General features: G+C 39.3%; 1 protein-coding gene across 5 annotated transcripts in view; it reads left to right on the top strand.

Moving 5' to 3' along the window:
• ARHGAP15 (Rho GTPase activating protein 15) overlaps window positions 1-27221 on the top strand; it is a 327658-nt gene that overhangs the window by 264496 nt on the left and 35941 nt on the right. For all 5 annotated transcript variants that reach the window (XM_086750894.1, XM_086750893.1, XM_086750896.1 and 2 more), the window contains one exon: window positions 252-386. In XM_086750894.1, the coding sequence (XP_086607020.1) occupies window positions 252-386 (135 nt within the window). The remainder of the gene's footprint in view (window positions 1-251; window positions 387-27221) is intronic.

The following is a 27221-nucleotide window of genomic DNA, read 5'->3' as shown; positions in this document are numbered from 1 at the left end:
GGTACTGTCTCTTTGTGTCTCTTGTTTTTTTGTTAGCTGCATTCCTACAGATGGTATTCCATTGAAAATGTTCTCTTCCTACAAAAAAAAAAAAAAAAAGAAAAAAAAAAAACATGCACAGCACCAAACCTCTAGGTGCAGAAGGCTGTTAACGGTTGCTGATGATAGTAGGCAAACATTAACATAATAATTAGTGTCTTGTAATTGTTTCATTAAAACCAGTTGTTCCATTTCTCCTCGTGTTTTCCCAGAAGAGAAGCTGAATTTGGACGACAGCCAGTGGGAGGACATCCACGTTGTCACCGGAGCACTCAAGATGTTTTTCCGAGAGCTGCCTGAGCCGCTGTTCCCATACTGCTTCTTTGAACAGTTTGTGGAGGCGATAAGTAAGTACATCAGATACAGTAGCAGCTAGTGAAATAGCCAGTTCTATAAAAATAATAATAAACTTAAAAATAGGAGAACACAGGCATCTCAAATCTGACTTACCTTCCCTGATCCTGTCTTTTTATTGTTTTTGACTGCCTTCTATCTCCTACAGCATTTAGCTATTTAAGAGGAGAAAAAACATCAAATTATTCCTCTATAAATTTTGTATATGCGATTTAACCGTAGTGCCTAAAATGGTTTAGGAAAGGAATTAAAATGTGTATGCATTCAAAATATGCTAGGCTGATAATCCATATATCCCCAAACACAAGAGAAGGACTAATAATTGTGAATCATGTTAGAAGGGGCTGTCTTTATGTTAATCAGAATGAAATGCCTGTGTTTTGTTCCACAAGGTTGCAGACTCTTGCCTTGCAGTGATCACAAAAAGAATGCAAAAACATTCGTGTTCTCATTTTCATATCTACCTTTGCATTGTTATTTTAATTTATTTTTTTTCAAGTTGGCAGGCAACAGAAGTATTTTCAAAGTCCAAGGCATTTATTCTGTTACGTGTTTCTGTGGTTTGTGTGCTGAAAAACCTCCTCTGTATTTAGCATATGCAGGTGCATTTTGTAAAACTGCGTCGGCTTGGAAAAACTTGAGTGAAAACCAGAGTGATTTGGGGGTTTACTCCCATCGGAAGGGTTGGGGGGAGAGGGATAGCTTAAAGGGAAAAAGCCTAGTAGGAGATTAATTGAAGGTCCAATAGAGAAAAATCTCTAGGAAAAAAACCAAACCCAATAAAGTACTGAGAGATCTGTTTTCTGAATGATGGGCATGCAGGTTTGCCGTTACTGTTAATGAGAGCTGTGCGCGCACATGCGCAGCTGTCAGAGAGTATGAAACCCTTAATGTACGGCTCGCTTTGATTTTATATTCATAAGAGTCTTTAGTTCAACTAAAGCTTTTCAAGACCCAGCATCAGATATAATGAGGTTAAATACATCTCGCAAGATCCTTCCCTTCTCGGTTATTTAGGGATGCGGTGCAGTTAAATACACAACGTAGAGAAATGCATTACCTGAAAGTTTCCTCTTGGCAGCTCACTTTCTTCTCCTCTCAAAGCATGTGGAAACTAGATGGAGAGCATCAGCTCTCAAGTTTAAGTTCCTGTTGCACAGTCTCTGCCATGCTAAGAGGGGGAAAACAGTAAAGGATTTCTTACTTCAGCTTCGGTTTCTGTGATGCATTGGGATAAGATGGTCACTGAAGCACCAGCACTTGAACAGGTCCTTCAGGTGGTTCTCCATCCACCTGCTATGTCCTCTTGGAAAGGAGATGTAGTGCCTTCAGCAGATGCAGTCAGTTCATGGAGCACAGCCTGGCATGCCCTTCAAAGCTGTTCTTGTCTACCTGTTCTGCAGTCAAGTGTTTAATACCTATCCTTTGCCATTATCACATTCTCTTCCTGATAATCCACCATCACACCAGTCTTCGGGGGCTAAAGATAGTTTTCCTCCCCCTTAGTGGTACTTGTCATTGCCCTTTGGTGCACACTTTGGCTGAGCAAACACTATTGTATTCTGAAGAACATTAGCAGGACACCATGAGATTGTCCTTCATGCTGTCTTCTGCTCTGATCCTCTCTGTTAGTGTCCAAGTCAAGGTGATTTGAAATCTTTTGGTGGCCCAGAGGGGAGGTTTTTCATGGTAAGAATAACAGGTAGCCGGTAACAGACTTGCGAATTAAGAGTTTGAAAGCATGTCGGGAAGAGAATGTCTACTAAAGCATTAATATTCATGAGTGAGAAATTAATGTCCCTTTCTGCTATTTGAACTATTATTAATTCTTATTATGATTTTGAGAGCCATTATACACATTGATAGGCTAATGAACAGTCATTTATAGAGGGATTTTAAGACAGTTTATTCCTGGGAAGAAAATGCTAGCACTCTAAGACATGCTTTGCACTATTTCAAAACCCTAATTCTTATTGCTTGCTTTACTGCACATCAGGATGATTTCTACCTAATCCAACTGTCTAAAGAAATCTATGATTTCCAATCAATCTTCTCTTTATTTGGCCTTTACTGCCATAGTATCTACAAATCCGTATTCTTACCAACGCTACTTTACAAGTGTCTATAAACAACAATTAGGTGTTTTCAGTGTTTTTTGGAGCTCTTCTGTATATTAATAGTCCTGAGGCAAAGGAAAAAGAAAGTATTTTCTTCAATATCCTTTCCGTTGCAGCTGATTCTTTGGCTACTTAGTGCTAATTGTAATTGTACTGCCCAGTCAGTAATGAGCTGCTAGAAAATTTCCCTTTTTCTTCAGGTTGTTGTGAAAAACAGACTCTGTCTTTTCTGTCTGTTCTTCAAAAATGGGAATTATTAGTCTGTGGGTCATGGGTGTATAGAACAGTTAGAAGGAGCGCTTAGTAATGTCAGAAATAAACCAACCTGATGACGGCTAGTAAAAAGGTAATTAGGACATATTCCCACACTACAATGGTGATTGTATCCTTGGTCTGGCACTGAGCACCAGAAAGTAAGCTGAAGTGGTCCAAAAAACCTATCTGTAGTAGGCAGCAAAAAGTTACCAATAATATTTTCTGGGGATTTAGTCATTTAGCTGGAAGTTTCAGGATGAATGAGTACCTGGGAGATGCCATGGACTCCTTATACTGATGCTATTTTAAAAAATAGCCATGGTAAGCTTAGTATTACTTTTCCTGGACTGTGCCTTTTTAATTAACACCTCTATTATGTGCATGGGAGCAAAATTTTACAGTACTATGTATTAGACAAAGTGCTTGCTCTCCACCTTCAATTTCCCCTATAAATATATTTAGATAAAATTAGAACAATTTAGATATGACCAGAATATTAGAAGATAATTCAGGGCATTATAGAATCTCAGAATTCTACTTGCCAGGATGAAGCTGGATAATTACTGTCCATATAGCTTATATTGGAGAATTTATAAATGATAAATGGAAGGCCGTAAGACCTCTGACCTAATACTAATTTTGTTCCTCAGGATTTGGAAAGCAGTTTTTTTTCAAAGGCTTTGTCTAGTATATTACTGGCAAGTCATTTTGTGGTATTTTGGATGAAATATGCACTTCTAAAGTGTGCCCAAATGCTGCTATGAAGTCAGGTTCAGCCACACTTAAATTACTTAGCACCGCAAATAGTTCTATGGATTTTCGGGAAGATCAATAGATGTGGTTCAACAGGTTGTCTGCAAGTGAAATTGTGCTTTGTGTGAGTAAGGTGGTAGAAATTCCAATAACTGAAACACTTAATCACCTTATTTACAAGATTCAACCTGGATGGCCATACAAACATCGGGACTTCAGCCACTGAAACAAAACAAAACAAAACAAATCTACCCCCAAAATATGTTAAGAAATATTAGCAGGTAAATGTGTTAGTTGATCATAAATCTCTATTTTAATTGAATTAGTTTTTTTGGAAGGTCTCAGGCAGAAGACATGGAAAAAAAAATTCTCTACTACACTCTTCTGCGCAGTGATGGCTGATATCCACAGCATAGGAAATACTCAAATACTGACTAGTCCTTCCAGATCTTTTCAGCTTGAGAAGGCTGTGCAGACTGTGCATCTGTAGAGACGGTACATCTGTCCAACTGCAGTTACAAAAAAAAACCCCATCTCCACTGATGTTCCACAAAGGAAAATTCCACCCAGTTCCCAAAGCTGCAACATCTGTCTCTGGTTTGGAAGGCTGGAGTTCAGGTCTTTGATTTTCCCTGCAACAGGTTGGAAAGATTACTACATTGGAAAGATTTTTTTCAATGAGGTCTAATGATTATGCCTTCATTTCAGTTCCTTATCTCTAATATGAATTTAATAGGTGTCATGTAAGTACTGTAGATAAACAGGTGATTTATTGTTTAAAATGCACACACAGAGACAGATGTGTATATGTACGTATATACTCTAAATAGAAATATTTTTGCCAGAATGATGATTCCTTCACAGATGGTTTTCTGAATGAAGGTATCTGTGACTGCTCTGGGTTTCCTACTTAAGGCAGATGAGCACAGGAATGAGATTAATAAAACCCAGTGTTGTAAAATCTGACTTGCAGGCTTTCAAGCAGAACCCATAATCTAATACGAGATATCTCAGGCCTCAGTGTGAGGAACGGAAAACATGGGATCCACATCAGCCACCAAGCCCCTGGAGGAACAGCATTTGTAGGGCACCAGATCTAGTTAGCATACGTGACTTAGGTCATCACAATCCCTACAGAATCAATTTTTACCAAACACTTAGGCAAAGTAATCCCCCATCCCTGGAGCTCAAGGTTTTCAGCCCTAGCAGAAAAGGAAGCGTTTCTCTGCATGGGGAGAAGTAGAGCTAAAGTTTTTTGAAGGCCACAATCGCAGCATCTAATTAGCTTATGAACCTTCAAGGATAGATGACAGCTGAATAAAGTTTTTCAGAATTATAATGGTGAATTTCAGTGCCTAGACACTGCATAAGGTCCCCATTAGATAATCATATAAATTCTGGTTTTTTTCAAGATCTAGATTTCTCTTTCTTTTTTTTTTTTTTTTTTGTGATTGCTCTGATAGACCATTAACACTTTTTTTTTCAACTGATTTCACACATATCTTTTCGATATATCAATTAGGGTCTTCTGGTGTATGCTAAGCAGAATTCACAATGTCGTTCCTATCAATCCTATAATGTCATGTGTTAGCTTACTATATGGAAACTGAAGATGGTTATTTAGCATCTTACACATGATAGAGTTTTATAACTTTTTTGGGTATTGAAATATGTTAGATATAAAATTTATTATGGTTTTGCTTGTATGCGATACTGGTCTTGTCTGACAAAATCTACAATGATAACATAGTAGACCAATAAGCTCTTCTTTCATGAGAATGATAAACTTTTTTTAAACACACGAAAGCTAGCAGTGCTATCAGTAATTGTCAGTCCTCTCCAAGCTGGTCAGTTATCTTCATCTCCAGGATGGCTGGCACCAGTAAAAAGGTTTCCTCTGATCTTAGGCTCTAGTCTTGCTTCAGAAAGGTCCCCCAAGGACCCGCTGCTTCTGTGGCTTGAGACAACATGTTGCAGAAACTCACATCTATCTGGGCAATGATCACACTTCGGTCTTCAGCAGACCATAACAAATTTTGCACTGAATAATGCAACTTTTAAGGAGTTTGCAGGGAAGCTGTTTGCACCAAAATCAGGCAAAAAAAAAAAAAAATTGTGTCAAGAGGCAATAAAAAAAAATCTAGTCATCAATACATAATGATGATCAAAGAACAGAGTTGCATTAGTTGAAAACAGTGTAGCAAGGACCTGCTCTGAACTACTATGCAGTGTTATGAAAATAGTAGCTGGGAAACAGAAAGGAAGTAAATAGATTCATTTATTCTGACAGTCATAACATCCTTGTATCAACTTGGTGGAAAGTTACAGAAGATGTCTAAAGAGATTTTCAAAAGACATCTAAAGAAGCCTCACTCGAGGCTTACAAAGAACAAGGCTCAAGGCCAACTCGTCTTGGAAAGACAAGTCAGCATATTGCACTGTAAGAAATCCATGACAGTCTCTTAACATCATCACGTAATAGGTTCCTGAGAAACCAAATCTTATCAGTCTCTGGCATTATGCAAATTTCTGTCATAATCTCAATCTGTGGGCTTTGAGTCCTAATCAAACTGCCTTCAGATTCACAGTTGGCGAGCCTCCTATTGAAATCGTTTTCCTATCCTCCATTTACTTGTCCAAGGAAGTTTTGGGGCTTGGCATGGCATCAGAAAGCCTCAATTTCATGAGAACATGGTGATTTATAAACAAATCCAAGGTCACCACAATATATCTCACATAATAAATCAGAATTAATACCTTTTTGGCCAAATCTAAGTATCAGAAGGCAGTAGAAATCAATAAACTAAACATGAACAGAGAAAAAAAAATGTGTAGAAACAAGAAGTATTCAAAAGTTGAGGTGCAACTCTATAAAAGATTTCTTAGAGACTGGAATGATTCTGTTTGTAGCATAATCTCAGGTATATCCATCCATGGAAATATATGACTATGTTATGGTACATCTGTAGAACCTGTGTATTCTCCCAAGCACAATAGCACTGACAATAATAATAATAGCCCATTCAGAAAGTAGAACTAGATATTTTCAGTGGAGATTGAGAACTATTAAATCCACTTTGGAATACTTTTTGAAACCTTATCTGTAAAGTTTTGTGATTCACAAGAATGATTAACTGATGTTGGAACAGAAAGAAAAAAATGCCCACGTTTTAGAAGAGATGCTAAGATGATGTAGGATACAGAAAGAATAGAAGGGAAGGCTTCTAATCTATAGGCGTTAACAAAATACAGACAGAAAGTGTGTATGACCATCCTGAGTGAAAGAAATAAGTAAAGAAAAATAGATGAGAAAGTGTAGTTTAAACTAAAGAACTGTGTTCCACAACAGAGGTGTATAAACTGGCCACAAGCGTACTTAAGCTGTAACATTCCCAACCATTAAAGCTTCCATATTCTAGCACAGTCTCCACTCAAATTCGAGGCAGTAAGAAAGCATTCCTCCTGAAGATGTAAGTGGAAGCTGTCATATTTGTAATAGCACCAAACTGGTAACTGAAGAGGTTCATTCCAGGCTTTTTGTTCCAAGGAGGTGTCAAGGAACAATATGCCCCAGTAACCTCCCAGCTCTCTTTCAATGACCTTCCCTTCGCACTTGAAAACAGTTTCTGCTCAACAGCATTTTTAAATAGATCTTTCCAGGTCTGGAAGTAACTGTTTTAGAAAAAAAAAAAAAAAAATTGGAGGGCATGTCTATGAATAGATTTTTTCTTTTGAGGTGGAAAATAGCCCGAGAAGTTCAGAAATAAAGGGCACTGAAAAGAAAATTAGTGGGTAAAATATTTCTTTTTTTTTTTTTTTTTTTTTTTTTTTGCTTAGACAGTTTTAACTAAGTTGTTGGAAGGGAATTAAAAAGAAAATTTACAGATGAAGGTTTATCTATCTCCTCTGCAGGGCTTTGCTCTGTGAAGGAAGCCCAGGTAACAACTGTCCATAGGGAGGCCGATTCTAGACTGACTTTGGGTTTGGTTTTTTTGTACATGTGAGCATCTGCCTTTAAAATGAGATACATTATGATATTTACTAATCCTTTTCTTCTGTTGGCACACAATTCTGTTGGGCTACAAAGAGCACTTTATAAAACTCTTAGATGTGCACTGAAATAAGATTTTAACTAGTGTTGTTTTTTCCCCCTCGTGAACTTTCCTAACACAGTGTTCCAGCAACACCACAAAATCAGTTAATTTACTTTTCAAGGAAAATAAGAGAATCTGAGGAACCTCACTGAAAAGGTTACACCAGTGAGGAAAATTGCCTTAATATTAAAGGAAAAGAAAAACTATATAATTTGGTCTTATTAATGTGGTGGAGGCTTTACAAGTATCATGAAAGGAAATGTAAAAGTTTAAAAAGAATTTCTACTTGAATTTTGCTGTCATGCAAAAGTTTGTGCAGGAGGGACATATTGTCCCCCAGCTTAGTCTTTTTTGTTATTATAGTTATAATTTTTTTTTTTTTAGCAGAGTGGAAATTTTATCGCGGATGCCTGGCCTGTCTCTTAACTCATGCTAATTATATTCATAATTAAATGTTAAACAAGAATTGACTAGGCCAACTGGCTTGCACAGGTGTTTGTGATATGAATGGTTTAGTGCTTACACAATAAATTATTGGATACAAATCTGCAGTAATCTGCTCAGCAAGAACCTTTTACAAGAACTTTGCTGTACACAGTAGGTCCAGCTTAGTGCTTTGAAACTAGGACTTGCAAATAGCACTTATTAGACAGGATTATGTCAAAACTTTGGCTTGTTCTTGATTGCACAGGCAATAACAAGGCTGAAAGTTTTTTTTCTTGGCTCTTACCTGCCACAGGACACAGGAGCTAGTTGATCAGAGTGTGGAACTAGAAACTTGAAAATGGAAAAAAGACATGGGTGTCAATTTACTCCTCTTCTACTTGCTTTTTGGGCACGGAAAATAATGTATTTGTGTAATTTAAATGTCACCTGTGGTTAAGAGAATCTTTTTGTAGGGGAAACAAAGGGCAGAAGCAAGAAGCAAGCCAACTTGGGAGTTTGTATGTGGGTTAGCGTAAGAGAAACTCAGAGAAAACTGGGCAGGAAAGAATGGTGAAAGAGAAGACAAACTGAGAAATCTGAGCAACAACACTGGGCAGGAAAGAGGAGGGAAAAAGAGAGAGAAGGAGATTTTTAGTGACTATGACAAGATCTCTGTAACCTGGAGTGTTTGAGAGAGGCAGGAGGAGAGGAACTTCTCATGAAGGTTATCTCGATCTCTTGACAAAGTGAGAATTGGCACTCCGGGTTTGAGGGGAAAAATGTTTTATCAGGCTTGTGAGTGAAGCTTCCACTTGGGGAAAGTAATAACAGGGGGAGAAACAGCCTATAATGGCCCAGTTACACAATTTCGAAGGTGCAAAAATGGAAGAGATGAGGGGGGGCAGGGAAGTGGAAAGATAGGATCAGGAAGGGAGGGAAAAGGAGAACCTTCAAGAACAAGAGAATGTGATGCTGGAAGTCATCACCTCCAGCCCTGTGCTGTCTTCCTGTCTCCATATACCTTCTTACTATCTAAAAGCCACTACCTTCCCCAAATAGGAGTAATACTGCACGTTTCTGTGTGGTGGCCCATTGGATCTGAACCAACAAAGAATAGACATGATAAACTCTTGGTGGTAAAAGATGACAACTGAGTTGTTCTCCAATCCTCATCATGTAGGTATTTGAAGACCTGGACTACCACCTAACTTTATGGAGTACTTTTATGCGTCCTAAATGCTTCAAGAATCTTTGCCCCCTGGTAAATTTAAGCTGTGTTCACCTACAGCAGTCCTTCAAGGGACAATTACCTCCCCTAGGGCTCTCCAGCACCAACGTGCTCTGACCACACTGCTTGAGCCCTCAGGCTCTTCATTTGGAAATTTCTCCACCTAATTGTGCAACTTTGTGGGTCCTCAAGTTCTGGCAGGTAAAACTAGCCATAAAATCTACCTTAACATGGACTATTACCTTGCAAGTTTATAAAATATCCTTTTATAATGACAAAAAGTGTACATAGCACCATGACATCGGGGAAGGCTCTTTTTAACTTCAGAGAGGGCTCCTGATGATAATGCATTAAATGAGCTAGAAGAAAATGGATATCTTCAGCCTTTACACTTAGGACCATGGCAAACCTTTAAGTGAGAATCAGATAGAAGCAAAATTAATTAATACAGACCCTGCTTTTTCTGTACCTTAACCACCTGAGAGAAGTAATTGGTCAGAAAAGAGTTACAACAGCTCATTTTTTTTTTTCTGAAAAAGTTCTAGAAATGGTCTGAAAATGGCATGGGGAATGAAACAAAAAGCTGAATGTTCTAAAAATACCAAAAAGCAGACAGGCACAGAATCAAGTTGTGAATGGTCAAAAAATTATCCTCACGATTGACCATAGTAGCACACAAATGGAGTTGGAAAAGAAAAACTCTATGTATGTTGCTAAAGGCATGATAAAACAAAATAATATGAGTAGAATAATGACAGTAGCACTGTCTGCAGAGTACTCACTGAATTTCACAGAATACCAGAGAAAAGTTAAGTCACAGGTTGAAATCAGGCACAGATTTGCTGGGGTGGAAGTCAAATGTTCTCCTTCCCTGAAAGCAAGGCCTTGTGGCATCGCTTGAGAGAGGCCTGGCTTCCCAGCATCACTGTTTTGAGCAGATCTGGATCTGCCGCAGGAGGAAATGTGATTGCAAACTGAAATATTTTGGAGAAGTAATGATGTTTAAATGCGAGGGTAGGCTTGTGTTCTTACCAAGGCTGGGCCGGAGTTCAAAGTTAATAGGATTTATAATGTCTCTTGAGGGAGGCAAATTGTGAAAAAGTGGTGCTGGAAAAAGGGGTAATGTGGCTGCGGAAAAGCATCTTTAGCAGCTGTACTACACCAGCTGTACCGGATAACAGCTAAAAAGAGAAGTCAAGTAAAGTCAAGCCATAGTGTGGGAATGGAAGAAATGAGCACATCCTCCTCCTAAATGGGTGTCAGGGAGCGCGCTGCCCGCAGGCAGCCTGTTGTGCAAGGAACCCAAGGATGCTTGGATGCAGAAATATTTCTGCAATCTGCCTGTGGTGCAGGTACTGAATTTGAAATGCCCACAATTTTAAAATAAAATGCAGTTTGTCTCTTTTCCCAGAGAGTCAAACTGCTCCCTTTGACTCCCTTCTATATGAAATTCATTAGCCTGTTAACCTGTTTGACTATTGTTACATTCTGGCTGAAGCGCTAAAGCTGTAATTGCCTGGGAAGGTTGTGTATCACACAGATAATCTCGCTAAGATCAGGAGCACAATCTAACTCACCAACAGCTCACAGTCTGACTCATTCACTGTTGAACACTTTTGAGTGATAGTGTTGCACTGGGTGGGGAGAAAAAAAAAAAAATTGCAAGCCAGGCACAAAAATTCTTCACCTATTTTTGCTTCAATGGTTAGAAAATCAAGTTGTGTATTAATCACTAGTACAAAATGTAAGAGCTGAAGCAACCAGAAAGGTGGGACCCTCAAGGCTTTTGGAAACCTGAAATGTGACTGGGAATTGGAGATCTGCTGAAGCTCATGTGCAGTACCTGGTGTTTGTAACCCGTTATCAGGAGAGCCCAAACCAACAAGGGAAATATTTTCCAAGCTGGCACTGGTACAGTGTCACGTAAAGGGCAATAGCTGCATATACAGAGGTGAGGTGTGAGGTGAGCAGTGGCTGGGACTAAAACCCAACACAATTTGCACTGGGAATCCTCTCCCCACACTCCTGCAGGTGACACTGAAAGTGAAGAGCCAGAGGGGAAATTGCCCTGGCACCTACACAGAGTGCCCACCCATAAGGAGAAGAGATAAAGTGAGTGTACAAGCTGCAACAACTTTTTTCTTTTTCTTTTTTTCTTCTTTTTTTTCTTTTCCTTTTTCTTTTTCATTTTTTTTAATTTTTATTTTTATTTTCCTTTTTCATTTTTTATTTTTATTTGGGTTTTTTTATTTTCCTTTTCCATTTTTTTTTTCTTTTTCTTTTTTCTTCTTTTTATCTGCCTTTTCAAACAAAAACAAAACGAGAGAAGCAGGAAGGGTTGCCTGGCAGGCAGGTTTATATACGCTTCTGCAGCTCCAGCCCTGGGCTATCAAGTGCCACTTCTAGCATAGCCTTTTCCTTGGCTCGCGTTTGATTTGCATCTGTATGTTCACATGCAGCCAGAACGAACCTACGCTCTCTCTGCAGCTGAGGTCGTTGCTTGTTTTCCTTTGCGCCACAGCGCAGGGCACCTGATGAGGCTCCATTCCTGCTTGCAAGCTTAAGTGTATTATTTTTTTTTTTTCCTTCAAAATTAGCCCACTGTGTGTATATGAAGCCTACGCTAAGAAGAATCAAAACTGCGATGAGAGTAACCACTTTAGGAGATGTTAGTAGAATTTGATCCAAGATCTGTGTTTTTGCTTTGAAGCAGTAGCTGTCCTTTAGTTCAGATGGTATTTGTGAATCACTGCCTCAAAAAAAAAAAAAAAAAAGGGGGTCTTTTGGCACATGCTTTAGGCTGATGACAGGCAAAATGAAGTAGATTCTGTCTCAGAAATCTCCAAAAATAATCTTAGGTTTGACATAGCACACCATGTCATGAAGTGATATAAGCCACATAAGCACAAAGCAGGCTTTACATTTAAAGAAAAATAATCCTATTTCCAGATACGATACTTGCCATCAATTTGGATAACAAATATCTGATGCAGAATGTAGGCAGTAGGCTGCTAAGGCTGAGATCCCTTAAAACCAGCAATTCCTGGTAGTCAGGGATGGTGGTAGCCTGCTTTCTACCTCTATTATCTGGTACACACGCACTGAAGATTTCTATCTGGAAATAAAGATCTGGGGGTTTTTTACTGTCTTTAACCCCTCAGCACCAGTGATCTAGAGTTCCCGATGTTACAGAGTGATGCAAAATGCATTAATCCTTAGCACTGGGAAATCCCAGCTCCTGGTGCCAAGAGGTTCATAAATATAGTAATGAAACCTCTTGACTCAAAGTGAGCGCTGTTTAACAGAACAAGCATGAACAGCCTTTAGGAGATTTTGCAGCTGGATTTGTTCCACTGTGTCAGAGCTGAACCTCCATGATAGTAGTTTTAAAAACTGTGCGTGGCTAAAAAAAACCCAGAGTTTAAGGAATCCAGGCAGCCAAAAATTAAAAAAAAAAAAAAAAAAGCTATGGAAAAGAAAAGTAAATACACCACTGTACCACATACCAGAAAAATAGACATCAAGATTCCCCAAGTATGAACTCAGTGACAGATGTCAAGGTCTTTGGGAAGTGTCCACCAAGCTTTATTTTGCACATGTTCCTGAACAACTAAAACGAGTACTTTGTGTGATAATTTACTAGCAAATCAGTATCAATAAATCAGAATCATGTAAGCAGTCATGTTTATTATATCCTTGTTGCTTAATATTCATGATAGTAATTTATTTTTATAGTACAGTTTCACTGTTCTCTCCTCCATTGCTGTAACTTTGAGTGAAGCAAGCTGCAGAAGTAGAAGGTCAGGTAACCCTTTGAAGGCTGTAAAAGTTCATTCACTTGGAATTTGCTTGGTTAGTTGGGTTTTTTTTAAAATGCTTTAGTGGCTACTTAAAATATTTATACTATAATTCCTAACCTAGCATTATTTATTTAACAAATATCACTGCAAAATGTGAGCTGCAAAAAGAAGTATATGGGTATAAATGAAGAACCCAAATATATATATAATTTTTTTCAAATATATATAGATGAAGAATCCAAAATTTCTAAAACTGCATAACTGAAAATGGTAATGAAATCTGGTGTTAAGATCTGTATTTTAACTAAAACACATATTTTTCTTTTTAAAAAACTAAAAGACACACATTTATGTAACACTTCCTCATATTTGCAATAACAAGAATGAAATTCAGATCTTTTTTTTTTTAAATGTTAAAAACAGAAATAAATTTGATCCTTGATTCACCAAAGTGTTTTACTCTGCTTTCTCAGCTTAAGTGGAAGCAAATGAAATTGCCACTTTGGGCCACTTTCCACCTCAAGAGAATCACGAAGACGTTATAATCTAAGTAGAAGTCAGGCTCAAACATGTAGGACTTCTTAACCTGGTCAGCAATTATAGAAACAGGAGTTTTTATCAATGGGACATGTAGATTACCAACAACTACAACTTCTACTGTTAATCCTACCGAAACACCTCATAATTGACTTTGTGAGTCCTTAGTAACTTAAGACCTGGTCTTTAATAGAGAATTTTAACAACGTTCAACAGATTTAACTAGGTAACCCTTGTTTCTTCTTCTTTTTAGAAGAAAACTGGATTTTAGCTATGCCAGTTGAGATACAAAGACCCATACCTTTCTTTTAGTGCAGCCATAAAGCACCATTAGGTTTAATGAGAAAACAGCACAAATTCAGTGATAATGTAGATGTTAAGATCTTCTGCATTACTTACTTACAAATCAGCAGAATATTTATTTTTGTTTTCTTTAATATTTTTCTGGGTGCTAATCTGCTTTACCATTTCATCTCAGACTGAGTCTACGCGGTGGAAGAAGTACTCACTGTGTAAAGCTCTTCTGAATAAAGACAGTCTATAACCACACAATAGCTTTACTTGTATGTCCCTTTGCCTTTCATTTCAGGATGAGCATTTGATGAAGGTATATTGGTTATTGCACATAATCAATTGTTTCTCATCTAGGAACATATTTTTCATTAGACAGGAGGTGGAGGCCACACACAAAAAAAATATTGCTGATCCAGATGAAGGAAGTATAAACCTACCTCATCACAAAGATAACTAAATGATTCAAGTTTATTTATGGCAAACAAAAAATATGAACAGGCTTCAAGAAGTGAAGAAGATAAGCAGACATGAAAGACATTTTTATTCAAAGTGTAAACTATCATTAAATGTATTTAGATTTACAGCCTATAATTATTAAGATTGTAGCAATTAATCAATCGACTGATTAACATGTAGGGTCAGCAGGACACAGTGGTCTTATGTTGAAGCTTGAATTAATTAATTATTCCTTACTCTACATTATTATTTTCTACTTGTGTATGTTTTCTCAAAGTGTCCCTATTGACAAAATACATCTTTTTTTTTTTTTTTTTCTCTATGATGTACTGAGTCAAGCACGGGAGGTTACTGACGTACATTTACTAATTTGCCATCAGAATTTCAAATTAATTAAAAGATTTTTAAAGCGTTGCATAATTTTTAACTACTTGTTATATTCTAATTAGCCAGGTTCAATTAAATTGTTTTCAGCGTAGCAACTTAAGAGCTCTCGTCTCTTCAAGTGGAGTCAAATTCAGCGGGTGTATATTGTTGCAATGATATAATTCTGTGTTCATTATACCACAAGCCAGTGAAGCCTTTCTGCGCAATGTATTTGTTTACTGTGTGTGGCAGCGTGAGGATTTTCCAGTTCCACAGGCAATCTTGCTGTCAGGAGGTCTTCCTGAAACTCAGCTACATTTTAGTTTGCTTTACGCAAAAGCATTACTTCCAATATCCTCTTCATTGTAATATCCTCTTCATTGTGCTGAGCGTTTCCTCTGTCTCCTTGAATTTGGGTCACGCTGAAGTCAGTAACAAAACTCTTACTGGCTCTAGAGGAGATACCATCTTCTCCTTCGTGTTTGCTTCCTTCAGGTTTTAGTAATTCATTGTCCTCTGGCATCCTCAGTCATGATTTAACCAAGCTCCTTTCCATCTCACCAAGCATATTGTTGCTCCTAACACAGTATTCAAGGTTGGGGACTTATTTTACTTTATTTTAGAGGTCTGGGTTGTGTATCTTGACCGTTTTCAGTGTCTTTCTCATTATGATGGGCTCTAGAAATGGACAGGACCCATCACTCAAGGAGAGGTGACCCTGCTTCCCTCCCCTTCACAAACAGGGATGTCACTTAAATATCATGCTAGATTTTACTGCCCTGCACGCCCTATTGCATCATCGCTTTGTCCGATTTCCTCCTGGTTATCAGTCCCATGTTTGTTTGACATTCTTAGTGCTTAAGAACTTGGGTAAGGGATTTTATGGTAGGTTTGTTCCCCCCCCCCACCTCTATCTTATATTTTCTTATCTTTTTTCTTTTAGTCCATAGTTGCCAGTTTAAAGCAAGTCTAGTAAGTCCTAATGATGTTGAAGGAATAAGTAAGTGCTTTATCAGGTAGGACCTAATTCAATGGCTTGTCCCAAAGAACGTTCAGATGGTCTCTGCTCACATTTCTGTTCCTTTATCACCCACTGACCTGCACTGGGTTTGTGCTTTGAGGAGGCACAGTATTCAAGAGGCTTTATGTGCATCTGCCTCATCTCACATGCTGCCCTGAGGACCATGAAACAGGGGCATTCTGCGTCTGGGGTCATTTTAGCCACTCAAAACTCTCCCCACCACTGTGGGTACAAAAGCATACAGGTCTTCCCTCATCCTGCATTATAACCACCAGTCCCATACGTCTTTAGATAACCTAAAAAATCTTTTCCTTTTGCTTTTTTTTTGAGAGTGCCTAACTCACTGCTCCTCCTCTTCCTCTGCCTCCTGCCATACCCCCATGCAAATGCACACAATGCAGTTTTCTTCTCCATGTGTGCTTCCCCCCCCCCTTTTTTTTTTTTTTTTTTTTCCTTCAGTTTTCAACACCTCACTGCAGGGAGGTCGTGTTCTGATTCGGGCTGTTGGGCTCTACTGTTATCTACATAATCAAAAATAAAAGAGATGCTAAAAATCCAGCTGCTGACTCTCTCACTGAGCTTTCAGAGGAGTTCATATCCCAGCCTCTGTTTGTGTTTGAGTTTTTTAAGTGCTTGTGTAGGAGATAGCAGTAATAGTAGTAGGTTTGGGGGCCCTAAATAGAAGGGGTATAGGAGAAGCAGTTATCATCAAGCTTTTGCTTTGAAATGTAAACTTAGCAAAGACTTCCCTGATGAAGTATACATATGGAACTACAGAATGCCACTTTTTATCCATTTGTTTTCCTGACCATAACCACGTTTTCACACTGTCAGCATTTTCATTAGAAGCTCTTTTTGTCAGAGGTTTATAACGAGAACGTAAAGATTTGCTATGGGCTAAATCTCAATCCAAGAGCAAATGTTTATACCAATTCTGAAAACAATCAGCTTGCCCATTTGTAGTTATGCATGTGTTCATCATCTGTTACTGCTTGTCCAATGCTCTGCAACTTCTGGAAGGAAAAAGAGACATCTGGAGGAAAAAAAAAATGCTATCCTGCAGATAGCACACTGTATGTTCTCCTGAGTTATTGAATAAGGTACTACATAAATGCAGGCTTTTCAGTTGATACAATTTTTTTTTTTTGGCTTAAGCTTGTCAAATTTACTGCAGAGAATATTTCAGCGGATGGTTTAGACTGGTCTCCTTTTGTGCGTTATTTACATGAAAGTTGTGTTAAAAATTCACTGGAAATTTTTCACCTAATGAACTGAGCCACTTTTATAATGCCAAGCATGATGAATTCTTTGAAAATGTTTTAGCTTATCTTCTGGACCTGAGGGTTAACAGGGTTTTCCTTTCTGTCACTTCCATTGCGTATCAGTCATTAAGTCAAGTCCTGCGATGTTCTGGGGATGACTTAAATTTAAGGGATGTCTTTATGCCTCTCTGGCTATGCTGATTTGAACAAAAAGATACAGACCCATAGTGTGGGCATGTATAGCAATGTAAAGATAGATTTGCACACAGAATAAACAGGTAGGACCACCCTCACAGAATTATTTGTGTCTGTGAGTCTTACCTGTCCCCAATACGCCTCAATATAAAGTTTATCTGGATAAACTTCAGAAATATATAAAGACTAGGCAGGTGCTGATCCTAAAGTTGCCTCAATTTTGACATGGATGGTACATGAGGTCAGTTGTAGAGCATATCAGGAAGTTTTGCAATACTTAGTATTTACATACAATACTCAATATTTACTTTATAATAGTATTAAGTGATATTTATAACATAAGTTTCTTTACAGACTGTGTATTAGCAGTGCAGTGAATGAGAGCTTTCCTTGCTGGACAGCAATGGGTGGGTTGAGGTGTCGGTGCAGAAAAGGACGTGGCCACCTAAGCCCAGAGGCTGAGAAGGAAACCTGGAGATGTTTAAGTCTCCAGTAGAATCTGTGAGAGCATTTTCTTCTTGGTTTCTCTGTGGTGGTGGCTCTTTGTGTGTATTGACAGTCTTGGGTCCATTCAGGCTGCTGGCTGCACGCATGCTGAAGCTGCTGAACCTCTCTCAGTGCATCGCCCAGCGTCTCTGAGCACCTCATGGAGGGTTGGGGATCCTATCAAGCTTGCTAGGAACACCAAAATTTTGCACTTTAAGACACATCATGTAGTAAACGGTGTAAAACCTGGGTGTTTCTCCTTTTTTTAAAAGCTTGGTCTATTCAGCCAAAAAAAAAAAAAAATAATAATCCTTTGGAGGATTTGGGATCCTACCCCACACTTCCTCGAACAGAAAACCTCACCGCAGAGCCACGCTGCGAGTGGATTTTCCCACGGCCGCCCATCAACACTATTTCCCGGCCCGGCAGGAGCTGCGTTACCTCCCAGCAGCCCCGTTGTGCCGTGGCCAAGCCCAGCTGTGCCGGTAGCCCATGACGCCTACGCCGGCCAGCCCAGCTGGGGCTGCCGCCGCACTGCCAGCACCGATGATGCCCCTAAGTTTACCCAGTAAAACTCAGGAAAAAAATTTAAAAAAGAAAAAAATCGTCGCTCTTGTTAGAGTTTCTCAGTAGACCACAGTAAAAATTAACTGAATTGCCCCAGCTTAGATACAGGTACACCTCCGACCGCAGTGGGGCGTCGCTCAAAGTGGCTGGATGTGTTTCTAACCGGCTACAGTTCAAGCAGTTTGAAAAACGTGTATAGACCAGCCTGTAAAGCCATTAGGGAATTTATTTTTTTTTCCTTTGGCAAATAATTCATGAATGGTTATAACTCGTTGACAAATCATTGTGCAAACAATGAAAAGAGTTTTTCAGGATGGTCATGAGCACACATCTGGTATGAATGTTCTCAGAAATACTTCTCCACGCTGGCATGCACAGCCCTTTTGTCTTTGGGAGATTTTGAGCGAATAAAAATGCTCACCTGAGTATTTGTGAGCATGCAGCCACATCACCAAATTTTCCTTGCAAAAGGAACAGAGAGAAAAAAAATAAAAAAAAAAATCACAATATTATTTCTTTTTTTGGCTTTACTCACCCAGCTCTGCTTTCATCCAGCAAGATTTAAGAACCTAATTAATTATGAGCTAATTAACTAAGCTTTGCAAAGTCATTGTGAGATTGCTAGCATTAGTATAAATATTTCACAACGAGTAAACTGAGGCACGCAGATTAACTTGTGTACATCAGCGACGGTAGCAGCCCTCTCATGTCCGTTCCCCTACTCTACAAACGTATTTTCTATACTTTTGTGCTCTTTCCAAGCTTCACATCTAGCTAGTAAGGGTTAAAGCAAGATTTTTCAATCCTATATTAAATCTGTGCAAATATGTGTTCTGCATAAATCTGGGCCACAAAATTAATATACTTGTATACATTTTCCCCATCTGCTATATTGCTGACACATCCAGCTCGTGGCCCAGAATGTTTTAGGGAAGAAAGGGCCATCGCTATGTTTAGTGCAACAGTTCAAGTGGAGTTTTAGACTTACTGGTGCACGCAGGCTTCTCCACAAAACACAGAAAGCAGCTTGGGGCACTTAAGAACCTTTCTTCAATGATGCCAAAACACTGGATATTGGTGGGGTGTTCTAGTTTAGATTTGGGGTTTTTATATATGATGAATTAAATTGCATATTTAGTGAAGGAATAAGTTTCCCTTTGTACTCTTTCATTCATGTCAGCTATTATTTTATATATATGTGTGTATACATAACAAATATAATTTTTCCATTTAAAAAAAAAAATACATTCAGATAAGGCTAAGGACATCTCGAACCTCCAAGTAATATAGGAATAATTTTAGGGACTGTGACCTGGGAGAGGCAGCTCTTCTCCAGCTTGAGTCCCTTACCCGAGTTGTGTGCCTGTAATATATTTTCCCCAGATCAGGAGGTAAGGGAGGTGTTCACTTGAAGGCACCATGTGGGAGAAATAATGTCAAAATGCTCTCTCCAGAAGCTAAGAAGCTTTGCTGAGAGCTGTATCGTGTGTTAGGAGATGGTGTAGCCTGTCCGGTGTGGGGCTGGTGGACGGCGTTCCCCTAGTGCACCAGCCTGCCTCTTCTACACATGCAATCAGAGTGCATTTTCCAGAAGGTTGGTTACATATCCTTGGGAGGAATGTTGCCCTTTTTTCTTCTTTAATTCATTCACCATACCAGACTCTTTTTTTTTTTTTTTTTTTTTTTTTTTTTTTGTCCCATTGTTTGGCAAGAGATGCCCAATATACTGGGCAATTTTCGATTTCCTGGAATTCCTCTTTCCCAACAAAATAAAGAGTAGCATATTTGGGGTTTTTTTTTTTAATGACTTTTATTAACACTCTACTGGATGTTTGTTAATTAGACCTTGGATATTGTGGCATGTCTATCTTGTGAGTTTATGGACAAAAAGTCTAGTCGTGCCGGCTTCAAGTTATAACTTCAGAAGAATCAGTGCAGCAGCTTTAAGCCACCAAAGGACTCCTCCTGTGGCTTTAAGGTCATTTCTCACTTGTAGAGCCATGTCGTTTTACCGTGACTTTCTGGGAACAGGCAAAAGATCAGAAAATCTTTGTGTGTCCTATTTCTTGCTCAGTTTGTGCACCGTGAGCTGTGTAGTGTGTTCCTTGTCATAAATAATAATGCGTCTACTTGCTCGTAAAATGTTGTTCATTGTATACCGCTCTCTCCTTTGTAAATCCATTTACTGTACCGGTGATGTATTTGCGGTGGAAGCAGCAGGGTTAGCTGTACCACATGCAGAAATAACGTGGCGAGCTTACCTGACTAAATCTTTTTTTGTTATTGCTGATGGCGGTGCAATAATTAGAGATAATAAGGGAGCCATGTAGCAGGCTGGAGGTGGAAATGAGAGGCTGTATCAGAAAGAAAGACTAGAGACTGCTACAAAGAATAATTTATCAATAGAAATACAAATAATAGTATTTTTTATTCAACTACTGTTGGGACTGGAGTTCTGTAATACAGGCGGAGGTTGATTTCAGTAATATCAAAGTTAGATAACATAAATCAACTTTCTTTTTCGGAACAGACTTGCTTAGGCGCGTAGACAGTCTCATATTTTCTGCAACAGGCTGATCTTAAGCTCTCTCATAAGTCAAATAGAAACTGAAAAGCTTGAAAAAATGCCATGAAAGTTACTTGTATTCTGTCATTTTATTTTATGTATAAAGAAATAACACCAATATTATAATAGGGTGGGTGGCAGTGTTGGATTATGCTTCCCATTTTTAAGCTGTCCATTTAACTTTCGTGTTCATTATGTCAGAAAGTACCAAAATTACCCAGTGAAGGCCACCATGAGATGGCACAACTGGATGAGTGCCCGCATGGCAGTTCTCAACAGCCAGTTACTCAGTCATCTCTGCTGATACACGAATACTGACTTCCACTAGACAGAGACCTCAGTATTTGTCTTCTGCACACATAAGGCCTCCCCACATAGAGGCAATGCATCATATATTTATTTTACTTCTCTGGGTTTTGCTGGTGACTCACGCTGGCTGCACGACGGTGCTTTTGCAGGCAGCAGAATTATTTTATCACTTTGTGTAGTAACTCCCATGTCTGGTAAATGCAAAAACAATAAGCCTGAGAATGGATTTATTGCTACTGACTAAATCTTTCACTCTGATTTTTTTTTTTTTTTTTGGGAACTTTGGAGTATGAAGCATGTTTGAGGGAAAGACTGACAAGCAAAGAGGAAAGCGAGGCAAGGAAGATGGGTGCAATGGGAACCGGGAGGATTATGAGAGATCTGTGCAAAGACAATCAAGAGATCTGGGCACAAATGAGCGATTTGCCCACTTTTGCATTTTGAAACTTGCATGACGGTTGCATACAGGAATCCTAGGTGTATTATTGCAGGGCTCTTTGCTCAGGAACGCAGGCATGTCCAAAGAGTCCCTCTCACAGAGGTCAGTGCCCAGCCCCATGAAGTCCAAGAGGTGATTTATTACAGCTTGTGACCAGGTCATCGCAACGAATGACCATGGCCCAGGGCAAGAACTGCTCAGTAGGCACACATACACTCAAAGGGGAGAAAAACAGAAGTCTAAAGCCCCCCATACTTGCTGTGCTTCTCCTTCCAGGTGTGGTAGCACCTTCGTGATCACACTCATGTGCATAAATTCACATTGTGCCCATTTAGTCTCTGATTTGTCTTTTTCTTACAACCAGGGTATCAAACTGCGATGCCAATATGCATCCTGGACAGGAGATAACTTATAAGCACACACCAAAACATGTAGAGGGAAACCTCCCAGCATACTGTCAGGCTCTAGGGAGCCAGTGAGGTCCCACAGCTCAGTCTCATTGCTGCCTTTCCCATTGATTCTAATTGGTTCATTTCTTCCCACGTGAGTAAGAGATCTCTGGGTTGTCAGTCCCATTGGTTGACAGGGAGCTTTTATAGATATACATGGGGTCCATCTTGCTCTTAAATGTCCACAAGTTTGAAACTGCTGGATGCCACATTGCAGAGTAGTATTTTCTCTTTCTTTGTCTTCCTCTGCTGTGCCTTGATTTACTTATGGTAAAAGGCACTGAATGGAAAGATCTAGACAGAGCTTGGTTGCTGTTACTCCGCTTGTGCAGAAATCAGCAGAGGATGTTGTTTTCCACCTTTTCAGATTATTTTCCACAGCCTAGAGCAAGGACAGCTCAGCTCTGCTCCATGTTCTCTTCCCTTTTGTTCATCCTGAGCAGAATGAGAATTTCCGGTGAGGATACAATACATCTTTTGCTGTGCATGGTGCAAAAGCAGGTCAGATAACCGTCCAGTGATGTGACTTTATTTTTTTTTTTCTCTTTGTCCTTTATACTTGCAGTTTGTAGTTGGAAAGGGGTGAAGATGATACAACAAAAAGAGGGGCAGAAAGCCAGGTGCACAAGTCCATGTGCCATCTCAAAGAGGGGAGGGAGATTAAATTGCAGCCAACTGGGAAATTTAGGTGCACAAACTTAAAACTAATAGTAAACTATCCACATACAATTTTTTTGGCAAAGCCAAGACCCCCTCCATTTGTCCAGAGTCGTATAGTGTGTGAATGGCTTTGCACGGGAAATGATTCTGAACTTTGCAAATAGCTTTTATTATAGCTCCTCTGTGACACTGCTAGAAAACAGATTAGATCATAGCTCATTTCTCTTTTATTATTCTGACAGTGATTTCATTTGTTCAGAACTTCCATTTTGCCTTTAATATCTCATATGCGGTCACATTTTGGGAGCTGTAGGATGCATTGGTTCTGTGTTCAGTACTACATGTCTCTCACCTTAGCCAACTCATTACAGAGAAGCATCCTTCCTAAATAACAAATATTAGCAAACATGTATGAACTTCAGATGATACAATTCCCAGTTCATTTCCTGGGCTACATCACTGCCAAGGAAGGATCAAATAAGGAGCCTGCCTTATCCCTAAAATAAAGCAAGCTAGTGTGGGAAAATCCTTTTTTTTTTTTTTATACCTATAAGGGGGAAAATATATTAGACCCTGACCATGCAAAAAATAGAGCTGAGAGTCCTCAGCTAGAACTGCAAAAATAAAAGCATTTGATAGCCCAAAACAAGCACTTCAGCCAGCCGTTCTCTTCTGCAATACATTACACGTCTGCCCTTTCAAGTCGACTGCATCAGAACATTTGTACCACACTGGTAATGCACTCTCAAAACAAACATGGCTGGCCCCAAGTGAGGTCGTTTAAAGACTCGTTTGGGTTTTTTTCAGCAACGTAAAGTCACTGTCCCACGGTTCTTTTCCTCCCACCTAAATGATGCTGCCAGAGAGGTCTGATCCAGGATGAGGTCTTTCCCACCAGCCTCCAAACATCACAGCGACCCTTTTATACCATCGGTCAGTGGGATTGTCTGGAACAGACTTCAGCCTGCCCTAAAGTTATGTTGGGCAACCATCCAGCAGAAAGCTGTTCATTAGAAAAGTCAAAAGGTCATTTTTGCACATATAGTACCTTTCTAACCTAGTCCACGGACAGTAATTATTGATTCAAGCCTAAAAACCCCAACTAAAACTGCATGCAGAATAAACAAATACCAATAGACTGCAACAACAACAACAAAAAACATTGTGCAGGTCTAGCTAAGATCGTTACAGTTAACTAATCTTTGAAAGTACTATCACAGCAAAAAAAAAAGCTCTATGATTTTATTTTATACACATTCAAGTGTGATAGTTTGATGGGGTATTTTTTCATCATGCGTCTGGATCCTTTACCTACAAAAGCCAGCTGAGAGAGGGTCAGGTTTTTTTTTTTTGCTTTGGATCACAGGAAGATTTATTTCCGTGACTGCAGATATTTTAAAATATATTTTAAACATTTTCTATTATTCTCTCCTTCTGCTCTCCACACATGTTAAAATCCGTTCATAGCTAGGGTCTGCAAAAGAAGCTGGAAACGGCTATGTCCTTTTTTTTTCTCCAGGGCTTGTTTTCTTTGTGAGCCTGCAAGTACATTGAATTTGTGTGAGTGTGTGTTTGTGTGTGCGCGTACGTGCACAGGCTGAGTCCTCAGGTGGAACCGTGGTTCCCGTGCTTTCGTTCTCGAAGCTGTTATTCTGGAAGGGAATGGAGGCAGCTGTGTTTACAGCTCAAGTCTTGGCATACATTTACCAGAATCTATTATTCATATCGTTCAGTATCAGGGAGAGATCTCAGGCCACCTGTCTATCTGACAAATTCACCCTTTTGTGAGCTTTCTGTTCATAGCAAATTATGTTCACATTGATGAATTGAGTTTTTATGAGCATTGCTAACTAACATTCTCACAGAAGGCCAGGGGCAATAGACTGCAAGTGTTTCTGGTCCACAAGTAAATGTTAAAAAGAAAAAACTGCCAGTATTTAAAGACAATTTGCCATGGAGGGATAGTTAAAATATTTGGCAAAGCCTTGATTTTTCTAAATTCAAGAATGTCCATAAATAATTACAAATAGCATGCTTATAACAAATAAAAAATAATAGCAATTCTGTACAACCCCCTGTGAGTACGGAGGGCTCTTTAGTATTCTGTGTATTAACAGGTAGCCAGTGATCAAAGCTTTTAACAAACCCTTACCGAGGCTTAACTCCAGGTAGGAACAATTTAGTTTCACGAAGGGAATCTTCCCTTGAAAATTGTGCAATAAAACCAGTGGGACAAAGCTAAGTAAACACAAAATGATGATTTATCCAGTCTTTTGAGCATGGCGCTGAAAGACGAGCCACCAGCCACCGGAGCAGCTGCGCCCTATAGACTGGAAGATCTGTAGTTATAGATCAAAATATTTCCATAACAAGAGATTTTTTTCAAGATGCGCTGGGACAACATTCCCTACGTGCACCCAAGTTCCTCACGTCCCTCACCCAACCCTGTGGTAGCAGAAGACAATGTCAGGGATGGTGTGTGACCCACCAGCCACTAGCAAGAGCTAGTGAGCTAGATTGCAAGCTTGCCGATACAATCTCTAAGCAAATAAATAAATGCTCAGCTACATCAGGTAAATGTATTTACTAGAATACGATGTATCTAGTGCCATTTATTATGCCTAGAAAACCTGAGACACTTCATGAAGTGTCCCAGAATCTCCTCACGTTTTGACGTGTTTGGGGGATAGCGTGGATACAACAGGGTAACTCTCCGATGTGATTGGCTGCCAGCATCCACACGACTGAATCCCACCACAACTACCATAAGGATGCTCTTAGGAGCCCGCAAAAAGGGGATGGCAATAAGTGACGTTTCACTGAGAGACCTGACGTTAATATAGTTGTATCATGAGATCAAATTTCCAAAGGCGAAAAATAAAAGAAAAAGGAAAAAAAAAAAAAGGTTTTGAAAGGGAAAAAATATTTTAAGGGAAAAAATGATGCTTAGGTGTCACTCCTTAAGGCATAGAGGAAAAAAAACGGGTTAGGATAAAGAAGCCACCTGGCCACAAGCACTGGACCACCTTCACCCGATCCCGTCGGGATGCGGCGCGCCATCTCTTCGCACGCGCGGCGGTGCTGCCTCTCGCCCGCTCCGCTCCTCTAGCTGAAAGCGTGGCAGCCCTGCCTGTTGTTTTGATAGGTGCGAATGGAGCGGCTGCCCCTCGCGAGCTATATCTGCCGTTTCCAAATCTGTACCGCCGGAGAAACAGGTTGCGCAGCCTGGCCTGCTGATCTGCGCCTGCCTGGCCAGTAGCTTGGACATAAGGAGCACTGCTGTTACCATCTTCCGAAGTTTCGAGTTGAGGCAGAGGGTGATAAACGCGGTGGGTTGCTTTCAGTGTATCAGTCAAACCGCCAGTTTGGGAGACCTTTTCCGTTAGGAGCCTTTGGATTTTAATTTCACATGTGCCAATCAGGTTGTCAAGCGCTTTGGGTAGGCCACCATTTTGTCAACTGGAAGGGTGGCGTGAGTTTAAGTATAGCTGAAAGCCTGTTCGAGCCGGCCATTCCATCATGGGAGAACATTGTTCTGCTTTTCCTGTTTTAACCCGTGCGTGTGATAGGTATCTTCAGCAGTGTCAAACAAATTCGTAGAGCTGGTGATTAGTTGCCCAAAGAGCATAATATATGCATTATTAATTATAGAAGGTAAGTTTGGCTAATTGTCATTTCTATACAGTAGCACTGCACGACGATACATTTTAACAATCTATAAATAATTGATAATTTTTTTTCTTTCATCTTGCTTCCTAGTTTGCATAAAACTAATGACTTGGTAAATGTTACTCACTTCAAAATATTCCACTGCTCCTATGAAAATTAAACTAACACTGTAACCTTAGCAAATAAGGAGATTTTTCTTCTTATTGTAGGTTACAAAAAAAAAAAAAAAAAAAAGGAGAGGAAATATAACGCTTCCTTGTATCAAAAATCTGACTCTGTGAAATCCAAAAGAATATCATGCATACTATAAAAAAAAAGTGACTAATAAGGGGACTACTAAAATAAATATATTTGACTTTTAAAGGATCTAAAAAAATTCAGGAAAGTTGTGATTTTACTTTATTCTTTAAGTCTTTAGAACAGTCAGAAACGATATTTTTTAAGCTTTAAACAGGATAAGGCTATGACACACAAACAAAAAGATAGATCAAGGAAGGCTTCAGTGTGAAGTGGTAGTATTTTCAATACTTATCAAATAACTGCATGCATAATCCCATAAATCAGGTTAGCTGAAGACTCAAAAATTCTTCTTAAATGAGGTGTTTGGGTATAGTTTCTGGCTGCTTTGTTAATATGATTACAGTACCTTGCTGGTTCCTTGAAACGAAGGATTTGCCGCAGCAAAAGTACAGGCTTTTTCTGAGTTCTCTGTTATTTCTACAAATCCACAATCTGTCAGTCTGCAGCGTTACGGCGCTGAGGCTTACTCTCTAATTTTCAGTGCAGCTGAATACATTCCCAGAGTTACTGATGACACTATAATTTCACATTTATTTGGTGTGGAGTATGTTGTCTGAAAAAAAAAAAAAAAAAAAAGGA

Source organism: Chlamydotis macqueenii, chromosome 6 (assembly GCF_036417535.1).
Source record: "Chlamydotis macqueenii isolate bChlMac1 chromosome 6, bChlMac1.mat, whole genome shotgun sequence".
In the NCBI taxonomy this organism is placed as follows: domain Eukaryota; kingdom Metazoa; phylum Chordata; class Aves; order Otidiformes; family Otididae; genus Chlamydotis; species Chlamydotis macqueenii.
Note: the sequence above shows the minus strand (reverse complement) of the source record. Positions and strands in the feature narration are given on the sequence as shown.